Genomic DNA, 12,500 nt, shown 5'->3' with positions numbered 1-12,500 from the left:
AAGCACACGTGTGGTGTGGTTTTGTGTATTGCTTATCGCTTTGCGGTGTACCTTTGCTGTGTAACAGGTGAGCCTTTCTTGATGCTTGCATGTAAAATATTGGTGTGGACATCCATAGTTGCCACCCTCAGATCCCCACTGCCCAACCTTTTGTCTTAATAAATATTGTTTTCCTGGAATTCGTGTCTCCACTGTGTAGTTACGAACCTGAAAGCGGTACAATCTCGTAAAGATTCCCTGACGCATTAGGCTTTAGGGTGGCGTAGTCAGGCTACTGTGATTGGCCCATTGGCCCTTCCTATGTATCACCTTGTTACATTTGCATACAATATAAATCTTCTGTAACCTGGTACAGGATGCAGCTAAAATCCCCCTTTCTCTAAAAGGTCTAAAAAGCAATCTACTCAAGGATATTCAGATAGGATTTCCTGTGTCATTTCAGATAGAATGACTGACTTCATTCTAGTCTTGTCTTTGCTAGTCGGCATGCTGCTATGCTATTGGGATCTCTGTTATTCATTGATCTCTGATCAATACTGATAATGACTAACTTTCCTCTGAAACTGAACTGATTAATGACAATCACGGTTATTTCCCCTGGGTATTGAGTCTATATCTCATCGCATCACTGACACCACAGGCACATCACGTCAGACACACATTTTTAACAAGAGATAGCACATTTATTGCTTAAAACGGATGAACCCTAAACATTTCATTTCAATGGTGAGACAATGACTGGATTGATTGTGCCATTTATATTGCCCTCCTCATCTGCTGATGTGTTTAGCACTACCAGGACAACCGTGGCAGCTTTCACAACTGTTTTGTTGTGGTGTTGTTGTTGTTGTTGTTGTTTTTGTTTGGCTCTCTCGGTGACATGTTTGGCGTTGGGAGGCTGTCTGAATCCCTGTTATTGTCTTTCTAAGTCTTCTGCGAAGATAATCCGCCACAATAACTCCAAGTCTCTGCTCTGCACGCCGTCCCCGTCCCCCCCCCCCCTCTCTCCCTCTCCTGCACGGCAGCACCTGAGGCGTCTGGCCCTCTCTGCTGCTCTCGCATACAGTACAGGATCTGATTAGGAACGATTAGCTTGTTTATTATTTCCCATCGCCTAGAGGTTTCGCTTTAATGACAATTTGCTATTCAAATGAAGCGAAAACCACCATCACCACCGGCGCTGATGATAATGAAACGGAAGCCTCCTCTAAATGAGCAGCTAGGAGAGAAAAAGGACGCTGGCATTTACAGGTGGAGAGTGGAGAGAGACTGGAAAGTTCACGGATGTCAGTCGGGGCTGGATTCTGCCGAAGAAAAGGGAGGTGAAGGTTTTAGCTTTTTCCTTTCGGGCTGCTGGAACCTTTCATCAGATGACAGACAGAACAAATGGATTTGTGCTCATTGTCAGAGCTTATCTGCCTCACAATGAGCACGTGCGTCCTACAAAGAGGGCTCCGCACAGCCAATTAAGGCTTTTATTAATCATAAATGGAGGTTGTCAGCTCGACGGCTCTGCGTCTGGCACTCTGATTAGCTGGATGAGCAATCACAGCACCGCTATATTACACACACACACACACACATACACACACACCACACACACACACACACACACACACATCCACACACACATACACACACACACACACACACACACACACACACACACACAGACTCTTTCTCACACACACACACACACACACACACACACAGACTCTTTCTCACACACACACACACGTCTCTGCATGTGGTCAGCTAGAAATCACTTCATCTAGCCCACCCCAAACCGTCCTCCCATACAGGCCACTATGTAATACTTATCTAAACATTGATTTCCCATTGCTGTTGGGTGTCTCTGATTGATGGCCTATTGATCTCATGTGTCAGTGTTATTTTGCTGCTGAAGAACGTCATGCACTGCTAACATTGTGAATCTCCTGACCTTGGAGAGATGAATTATTACACACAGATGCCACAGTTTGAGTGTGCAAGTATGTGGAAATAGTAAATATTATCACTGATACAATTTTTTTCAAACTGAGCCAGCTGAAAGAAATACATACACAAGAAAAAAGCAATGGCAGGAAATCTGAAAGAGTAGCTACCGGACAGCATTCTTGACTACGCCAAGAGAAATGAAATTCCTTCGAGCCTGAAAATGGCAGACACTTCCAATATTCACACCCACAGCGAATAATACCAGACCATACCAGATCAGACACTGCTTTTTGAAACACATATACACCACACACACACAAACACTTCCCACCTGCATTCTCTCCATTAAACACACAAGGCAGACAACAAAGTGAATATTTTCCTTCTTCTATTGGAGATCTAGACACCTGGGCCTTTTAAATCAGAAGGGCACAAATAAATACACACACACCTGGGCCTATCAAATCAGAAGGGCACAAATAAATACACACACACATATACATACATACACACAAACACACACACACACACACGGTTAGGGCTGCGAGGTTTTGGTCCGATGAAAGAGGTGTTTTTATACAGTGTACAAAGTGTTCTCTCGGCACAGCCTGCTGAGTGCCTGTCCCACTCACTGTCTAATCCACTGCTGGAAAATAAAGAGAAACCTGCTCTCTGTGTGTGTGTGTGTGTGTGTGTGTGTGTATGTGTGTGTGTGTGTGTGTGTGTGTGTGTGTGATCTCAGGTGATGTCTGTTAGTTCTACTCCACCCCATAGACACAGTAAAAGAGGGATAGAGAGAGAGAATAAGGGAGAGAGAGAGAGAAAGAGTGTGTGTATGCATGCTGTAAGGGTTTATTCGATGCAGCAACCTCTGCACACACATAAGCACAAACACACACTTCCTCCTATTCACCTTAGCCATCTTTCTCTGCTGCTGAGAAGCTGCACAAACCTCAGTTTCTTTAAATTACAGGATATGTACACACACACACACACTCTTACTCACACACACACACACATCCATATACAACATACCCATAATAGGCACAAAAACCGAGTGCATGAATAAACACACACACACACACACACAGTGACCACATGTGGGGTACTCATCTGCTCCATAGTGGTTTACATAAGGACACAGGCAGCCATCTCCTCTGTTCTCCTTCTGGATCCTTTTACAGACCCCCCCCACCCCCCCAATTATTTCACAATACCACGGCAACAGCGAGAGCCACGAGGCTCAACGTGCTGGAGCTGTGTGAGCATGTGTGTGTGTGTGTGTGTGTGTGTGTCTGTGTATATGTGTGTGTGTGTGTGTGTGTGTGTGTGTGTGTGTGAGTGAGCCTGTGAGGTTCAGGTACACTGGATAAAGCTGACGTACAACACGGGATTTCTCTATTTTTTTGCTGGCGAATAACAGATGCGATAGCACTAGTGATGACTGCTGCTTTCAGCCCAGCAGTCCTCAGACGGTTCCTGGATGGCACGAATCACACACTCCCCCGCCCACACACAGAGAGAGAGAGAGAGAGAGAGAGAAAGAGAGAGAGAGAGGCAGAGGGAGAGAGACAGAGAGAGACACAAGGAGAGAGAGAAACATACTCATAGACTCACACAACACACACAGAGGGAGAGAGACAGAGAGAGGGAGAGAGAGAGGGAGAAACATACGCATAGACTCACACGACACACACACTATCTATCTCTCTTTCTCCCTCACACACACACACGCTCCTATCCTCCCTTCCTCTTTCCCTCTCTCCCGGCTGTAAAATTGTCTACAACGTGACTTCCTCCCCCTTTTCCTTCCCAACTGCTCACTCGTGGCCTGACTTGCCTTGACATTCCTACGCTCAAGACAGACACAGGCCGTATTTAACTCTGTGTGTGTGTGTTACGTGTGTGTATCTGTATATGTGTAAACAAGTGTGATGTGTGTGAATGAGAGTAGATGTGTGTGTGTGTTTGTGTGTGTGTGTGTGTGTGTGTGTTTGTGTGTGTATGCCACTCATTGTGCCTGTCAACCGATCAGAGTTCTCCACAGATCCCAGCATGAACATCCGGGGGAGTTGTGTGTGTGTTTGTGTGTGTGTGTGTGTGTGTGTGTGGGGGGGGTCCTGCTTTATTCTTCCCTCTCTCACTCCCTTCTTTCTCTCTCTCCTACTCTCCCTGGTGAGAGACAGAGTGGGATGCCCCTGCTCAGATGAAGCCAAGGGTGGCGGCAGTGTTTACGTCACAGACGAGATGCACGTGACGGCGAAGAGACTGAGAGGACCCCTCCACCCACCCACACACACAATGCAAAAAACAAAAAAGTCAGAACACCCATATGATGCCAGCCATGTAGACAGGAAGGCTGTACTGGAGGCGGTACTGTAACTGGTCTTTCCCGTTTCTGAGAAACACAACACAAGCCTGCACTTTCATGTTGTCAAAGCTGAGAGAAATGTACAGAATCACATGCTCATACATGTATGTCCATAACTAATCTGTGTGTGTGTGTGTGTCTGAGAGAGAGAGAGAGAGAGAGAGAGAGAGAGGGGAGGTTCATATGGTTCATGTAATGTATGTACTGTATGTATGGTGTTTCTATGTTTATGTAAGAGAGACTTAGTTGCACATGATTGAGTGTGTGTATGTCTGTGTGTGAGAGAGAGAGAAAGAGAAAAAGGGAGGGGTATTAATGATTTATATTGGTCTATGTATGTGTGTGTGTATGAGAAAAAGAGAGAGAGAGAGAGAGAGAGAGAGAGATGTTTGTGCATGTGAGTGAGTGTCTGTGTGTGTGTGTGTGTGTGTGTGTAGGCAGCCGGATATGCCTCAGGCAAAGGGGGCAGAAGGGCTGTGTGCTGCCCACCTGGAACTCGTAATTCCACCGAAGTGATTATTCCTCCTGGCACGCTGAGAATCACTGTGTTGTCCCCCAACCACTTGACCATAACTCTTATAGCTGTGCGCAATTGGCTTTGAACCTTATCTAAACATTCCGACATCTTAAAGCACTTCATCTGATCATGAGGTATTTGTTCAGTTAACTACTGTCTGGCAGAAAGCAACCTTACAGCCTTCTAGAGCAGCTGGATTTTACACATAAGTCCCACCTTTTTTTTATTTTTGGTAATTTTGAAATTAACGTTTACTGCAATTTTCTTATACAGTTTGTAAAGCACTCTGGCACAAGCTTGCTTGTTTTTTTTATATGCTATCGTCGTAAAACTTGATGTGATCTGACATGTTGAATGATCACAGATAAATCTTTTGTTTAAACGTAGCAATGGGCACAAATCTCTGGCTTAGCTGGCAACATGGTTGTGACAGTGTGTTGTTTGAGCAGCTTTTCTGCTTGAGAGAGGCTGAAGCTGAGGCTTAGGAGACACAAAGATAACAACCATGTGTGACCCTGGGTGTGCCACTTCAATCCCGTTAGTGAAGAAACCTATGGCTGATGTTGGTCTTATCTACTGTACAGTAACCCAAAACTGATATGCCTTCAGCAGACCACTCTCTCTCTCCTGGTCGAGCTTCGTTAATCCGTCCATTGAGGTCAAGCGCCTTCCCAGCCATCAGCTGTTTCTGACATCAGGGGCCATTCTAGAACTTTCTCTATTGAAGGATGCAGCAGCAGGTGAAAGGTCCCAGAACCATTATGAAATGATAGTTATCAGAGCCATGGCTCTGCTGGTTATCAGTGACACAGCGCATGCTGGAGATAGCCTATTCATGTTGTGATTTTATACAGTATGTAATTGTCTAATTTCTCAGAAAGGCCTTTTGTTTCTTAAGCATGTCCACTCCTCTTTCTCTCTCTCTATCTCGCTCATTGCACCAGGCTGACCGTATCAAGTTAGCTGGCAGCCTGAAAGGTTTAGCTTGATTGCATAACTGCAGGGAGTGTATTGGCACCCAGAACAAAAGAAATACCTGACTGCAGATTCAGGCAAGCACCACACATTAAAGGGTCTGGTTTAGGTTTCACGGCCACTGGATCGAACGCGCTGCGATGTGGCCGTCCTGTAAACAATGTACCCAAACAAGAACGGGGCGTCCTAGGGCAGTATGCCCGATCACAGAATCACAGGCTCAGTCCCTGCCTCAGTCATTGCAAGCGTCTCTTGATTGATTAATTACCCACTATGTGGATACTGTTTTTAGAATTGATTTAGATTAAGTGTTATTTAGTATAATTTGTATTTTAGTATATTCTTTATCTTCTAATGCCCTTATTGCTTAGTTGTGTTTTTTATATTATATACTTTTAATTACTTTTTTCTGCTGTTAGTGAATGTGTGTGGGTGTTGTCTGTATGCTACTGAGACCTTGAATTTCCCCTGGGGATCAATAAAGCTCTATCTATCTATCTATCTATCTATCTATCTATGCTGCTGTGTAAAGGACCAAAGTGTCAAAACACCTTTTTTGTATTTACAATTCATTCATGAAATGGGAATTACATAACCAGAGCTGGATGCCCTTTAACTCTAAAGAGAACAATATTTATCTTTCTTTGAGCATTTTCATTGTACAACGAAAAGCATGCAACACATCAAAAATGCTGCTGCCTTATACTGTTAGGTGGTCTTTTGTTTTCAAGAACACTCCAGCAACTCCAAGTACGCAGAAAAATTCTCATTGCTATTTAGTCTTTAACAATCAGTGGAATGTCTTTTCTTATTTCTTTTGGAGAGGCTACTCATCTGTGTTCCAAGACACACAGTTCAAAACAATGTCTGTCTTCTGAGCCACACAGTGATAACAAGTGAGGAAACAGTAAGGAAAGGGCAGCTTGCTATACTGAATACTGATGCAGGGCTACCACTCACTGATCACGTTGAGAGAGACTAGAAAAAAGACCATCCTCAACAACCTTACGTAAATTTGTAGCGTAACAGCCACCCCGGAACAGTTATTTCTGAAGAGTGCATATTAATTATAAGCACAGGTTGTAAATTACCCTTGCATCAGCGTCCACTCGTGGTATGCAAGGGTGTTATGTCTGCTAACGTGTGTCCCCGCAGGAGTACCCGGCCCGCAGTGGCTAGCGCCACCGCTTGCACGAGAAGGCTCATGTACTATAACAAATATAGCATGGTCACGTGGAGCGCACAGACTCTGGTCAACCTACTTCCATACGCCTCACACACTTACATAATCTGTTTCTAATCACAACTCTGGCAAGCGTCCATCGTGCCCTTAGAGAACCCCAGCTCGCGACGCTGCCATTAGGTCATCGCTTATGGTAAAGCTGGCGAAAGAGCAACAGAGTCTCTGGACTTCCCTCTTTTACGACTGCACAGTTTCCTGTTTAGATAGTTGGTGGTGTTAGTGCTAAACAAACAAAAAAACGAATGGAAACGAAGACAACCACGAGTGTCAACTACATTGAGCGAGACAACTATGAACGTTAGGTCATTTACTTGCGTTACTTGCGTAACAGCGAATCCGTCCAATGTCTACAATGAGACGGTCCAAATCAACCAAGTTACAGGACAGGAGTCTGAACATATTCCAGCCTTATGCAATCAAAAACGTTGACTGAAATAAATACTTAATATGCCCGCCACATGTTCAAGTAATATTTAATTCATCCGCACTGGGACCGCGTGTTAAGTGGAACTTTACTGTAAGACAGCAAGCAGATGTACATGTGAGGGAAATTAAGCATGTTTCTCTGAAATCAGAGAGAGGAGGTAGGGTACTCACGTATTTTCAACCTTACTTCATTTGAGGAGTACTGAAGATTGCACTAGTCAACAAGTAGGCATTTCAACAGTGTGCACTCAGTGCTCTGCTGAAAAATAAAAATGTTGCAGAATAATATTTCGGAGCCCAGGAGGTGTCATTGCAAGATATTTTTTGGGTACATATCCAGAAAACGTGCGCTCATTTTACTAAATCGTGTGCACATTTTACTAAATCGTGTGCACGTTTTACTAATTTGTGCACTCATTTTACAAAATTGTGCTCTCAATTTAGTATATCGTGCTCACGATTTAGTAAAACGTGCACACGATTTAGTAAATTGTGTGCACGTTTTACTAAATAGTGCGCTCATTTGACTAAATTGTGCTCTCATTTTAATTGTTGTAAATTGAGTGCACGATTTAGTAAAATGTGCGCACAATATAATAAAATACTAAATTGAGAGCACAATTTAGTAAAATGAGTGCACTATTTAGTAAAACATGCGCACAATTTACTAAATCGTGTGCACGTTTTACTAAATCGTGCGCACAATTTACTAAATTGAGAGCACAATTTAGTAAAATGAGTGCACAATTAATTAAAACGTGTGCACGATTTAGTAAAATGAGCGCACATTCTCTCGATACACAAAAATATCTTGCAATGACACCTCCTGGGCTCCGTACAAAAGTATTTTGCTGACAGCCCAAATTTGATAGGAGCGTGGGCCAACGTTGGGGCCAGATTGGATTCCGAGGCCACACACTGTCCAAGCACAGTTGCTTCTCTTGGAACATCCACACTTAAAAAAAAATGTTCCTCACTCAAGACTTACATAATCTTTTCAGCAAAAGTGAAAGGAGGAAAACATTGACTGTGTGACTGTTCCTCAAACTTAACTTACAGTAGAACATGAAAGATAAGCAACTTAACTTGACTGATGTGAGAGGAATAGTGGGGGGAATGAGTTATTCAACAGATTTTTTTTTATGTTAGAAAACCACAAACATGAATAGACTTTCAAATTCAGCACTTTGTCAAAAAAACAATGATACATAATACAATACAAAATCAAAACAGTACAATGCAAAAATATAAACATGATACAAAGGTTATCTGTAGAAAAAAGAAAAGACTCACTCACTCAAACAAGCACACATCTAGGCTACAAGTACAACTTGTCTCCCATGGCGTCCCACAGAAAATGGTCCAAAAAATTTAAAAAACAATCCTCAGTTATCTGGTCTCTATTGATAGAACAAAATAGTTTGTTCCCAAAACAGTCCTTGGTGTAGCCTCCTCTCTCTCCTCTGGTCCCAGCTTGGTTCCTGGCCTCGGTTGTTTGGACACTCCTGCTTCAGGGTCTCAGACGAACAACAAGACCTTCTGCAGTGCTTTGCGGACATGCGGCCGCTCCTCAGGCCTGGTGTCTGGGATCATCCCGGCGCTCCGCTCAGCGCCGAGGACCAGCTCCGGTCGGCTCTCCCGCAGCGCCTGCAGCCCGTCGCAGCTCACGTTGCGGCAGAAGTCCACGCGTACCTCCTCCAGGCTCGTCCCGTGGAGGGCCGCGGCCCGCAGGGTAGCATCCGTCACCCGCGAGCAGTTCTCCAGGCACAGCCTGCGCAGGCGACTGCAGCTGCGCAGCACGATCGTGATGTCAGAGTCGGTGATGTGGCCACAGCCAGACAGGGTCAAGGATACGAGGTTTGGACAACTGGAGAGACAGACAGAGAAAGAGAGAGAGAAAAAAGAAGAGAGAAAAGAGAAGAGAGAGAGACAATTTAGTATACACTTTACTGCAATATGGTTTCAAAAACACCAGATCAAACCTCATTTCAACAACCATGAAACACAGAATCAAGATAAAAATGTAAAAAGCTAAAACTAAAATACAAAAAGGCTAGGGCCAGTAACCAAATAAGAATGAAAGGGTGCGGTGTGCCATGTACTCCTAGACTTTACCCATTTCTCATATTTGTACCTATTTTTGTGTGTTTGTTTATTTCTATTTATTTCTATGTGTTCATTCTGGGATACACCAAAGGCAAATTTAAACTCTTTTATATAGTGAAGTTGATAAACAGTATGTGACTACATGATTAAACAGATGTGGTGGTTTGTATTGTTGTCCAAACTGTTGCGGTGGTGAATCTGGATGGATAAATGGTGTTCGGAACGAATCACTTTGTGACAGTCACAGCAATGGCACTCCCATCTAAAACCAACACCACCATCACATCCAGCACACGGCTGTTTATTTAACCAGCCCAAGAGATAGGCATTTAAGGGATTAGTTTGTTTGGGTCCAGGCCTCTGTGGTGATAACACCCCTGTAAGAGTGTGTGTGTGTGTGTATGTGTATGTGTATGTGTGGATGATAAATATCCTGACTCTTAAGGGTTTGGGAGTCAGATGGCAGGCCTTGTCTGTTCAGCCATATCCATGCCTGATGTCATCAATAGACGCTGTCACCCGATCCACCAGACAATGTCCACCATTTAGACAGTAATATGAACTCAACCTAAACACACACACATACACACACACGCACGCACGCACACACAAACACACAAACACACACACACACACACACACACACACATACACACACACACACACACACACACACACACACACACTCACACACGCACACACACACACACACACACAAACACACACACACACACAGATAAAAGGATTTGTCATTTGCCAGTAAATCACCCTGTCATTAGAATGGTTAGATGAAGAAAGAACAGAGGAAGAGAGGAGAACAGAGGAGAGGAGTGGAGAGGAGGAGAGAAAAGAAGAGAGTAGAGGATTACGCCAGAGAGCCCGGTGTGGTAACTGCTGTGGGGCCGTGTGGAGATGTGCACTGCCTCGCCGGCGCCTCGTGCCTGTTTCCAGTAAAAATCTTCATGGGTTTGGCATCGGCCACACTGATGTTTATGGCCAGCAGGAAGAGTCTTGTTTGGCCAGTTGTCTGCAGTCCATGTTGGGACTGGCCCTGTCCTGTGCTCTCACGATATATATCTCTTTCTGTGTGTGTGTGTTTGTGTGTGTGTGTGTAAGTTTGTGCTCCTTCCCTCCCTACCTCTCTCTCTCTTTCTGTGTGTGTTTGTTTGTCATATCTTTATCTCTCTCACAGTGTGTGCATATTTTTTTTCACTGCTCATACCCATACGGACAATACCTTTCTCTCTTTCACACATTCTTTCTTTTTCACTTTGTCCATCTCTCTCTCCCCTTCTCTCATACTGTCTCTCCCACCATCTCTCTCTCTCTCACTCTCTGTCCTCTCTCTCACTCTCTACCTTCTCTCTCTCACTCTCTATCCTTCTCTCTCTCTCTCTCTCTCACTCTCTATCCTTCTATCTCTCTCTCACTCTCTATCCTCTCTCTCTCTCTCTCTCTCTATCCTTCTCTCTCTCTGTTTCAGGGGAATGCTGCAGCCTGCTGGTGGAGCAGCACAGGGTCGGCAGTGTAGCCAACAGCCTCTCACACGGCACAGCTGACGGCAGTGGCTCTTCTCTCTCTCTCTCTCTCTCCCCCTCTCCCTCTCTCTCTCCCTCCCTCCCTCCCTCTCTCTCCCTCTCTCTCTCTCTCTCCCTCGCTCAGAGCACCGCGCACGGCTCTCCACTCCACTCGGGGCTGTCCTTCACGTTTGCCTGATGCGGCTTATATAAAGACCTTACATAATCTTACCACTAAACTCCATGTGAGGCCGGCCCTACGCTGCGCAACACAGCCCAGCGCAGACTGAAACGAAGTGGAGCAGCACAGTCTAGCCGCCACGCAGAGCGCTGGAGAATGTCCCAATAACCCTTGGACACTAGTGGAGGCACAGGCGATACACGTGCTCGCCATCCCCACCGCCACCGCCACCACGCCTTGATGTCATCAGGGGAGGGGTCATGGGGAGAGTGCATAGTGAATGACGGAAAGGCTGTGTGAGAGAGTGGGTGGGGGAGTTCCAAGGGGGTGTCACAGGATGAGAACTGATATGACGGAGAGCTGTTTGTCTGGCTGATTTCCCTGTTTGTGTCATGCAGCACTTCGGTATTTCTCTCTCTCTCTCTGTGTATGTGTGTGTGTGTGTGTGTGCGTGTATAAATGTTTTTGTTTTTTGTATTTTTCCCTATTCATGCTGATGGATGTCAGAATGTAAGTAAACACGCCTCGTCATCCCTGGGTTGCATAATCATGCCCGGGCGCTCTCTTCCTCTCCTCTGTGGCACCTCCCTCTCTTTGTGCAGATGTTTTTTTTTCTGCTGAAGACACAGGCATTTATACCGACAAAACAGCTAGTCTGTTAGCCAGAATCTCTCTCTCTCTCCCTCTCTCTCTTTCTCACACACTTTCAGTCACACACTCACTTTTGGTGAAATTGGGAGACACCCAGACAAACAAATGAAGGGAAAGAGGGAGAGAGACGAATACTTTCCACGACATATAAATCATTTTGTTTTCCATGTCTTTGTTAAGCCTTCCTGCATGCCATAATTTTCATGGGAATACACTGGATAAATGCATAGCCGACTGTCATCTTAGCCCAGCGAAGACCTCTCAAGAGCCAAGCACCAAAACACTCCAAAAATAAATTAAGATTATGTATCTTTTTCATTTGTCTGTTTTTCATTTGTCTTTGTTTCATTCTTCCTTTCTTCCTTTCTTTCTTTCTTTCTTTCTTTTGTCCTCCCTTTCTTTCCCTCTCTCTGTTTTCTCCCACAGCAGTTACATGTTTATAGCTAGCTATAAATGGAGACATAATGGCAACACAGCAAGTAGTCAATCCAAATGGTTTTGTTCAGCAGTTAAATCCCAGGTGTTACTGCTGTGGGGCCAACATGCCTCAAGTGAATGTATCTCAGGCATGCAGC

At 44.7% G+C, this 12,500-nt stretch overlaps 1 protein-coding gene across 1 annotated transcript in view; it reads right to left on the bottom strand.

Moving 5' to 3' along the window:
- Positions 1-8,355: 8,355 nt before the first annotated feature.
- Positions 8,356-12,500, bottom strand: part of fbxl22 (F-box and leucine-rich repeat protein 22) — a 10,484-nt gene continuing 6,339 nt past the window's right edge. The window contains exon 2 of the mRNA XM_076300084.1: positions 8,356-9,337. Within this exon, the coding sequence (XP_076156199.1) occupies positions 8,989-9,337 (349 nt within the window). The 3' untranslated portion in view covers positions 8,356-8,988. The remainder of the gene's footprint in view (positions 9,338-12,500) is intronic.

Source organism: Alosa pseudoharengus, unplaced genomic scaffold (genome assembly GCF_046254945.1).
Source record: "Alosa pseudoharengus isolate Yale_2024_CS ecotype anadromous, Long Island Sound unplaced genomic scaffold, YU_APseudo_1.1 YU_APseudo_1.1_scf_10, whole genome shotgun sequence".
Lineage (NCBI taxonomy): Eukaryota > Metazoa > Chordata > Actinopteri > Clupeiformes > Clupeidae > Alosa > Alosa pseudoharengus.
The sequence above is the reverse complement of the archived record's forward strand: the minus strand, read 5'-3'. Positions and strand labels throughout refer to the sequence as shown.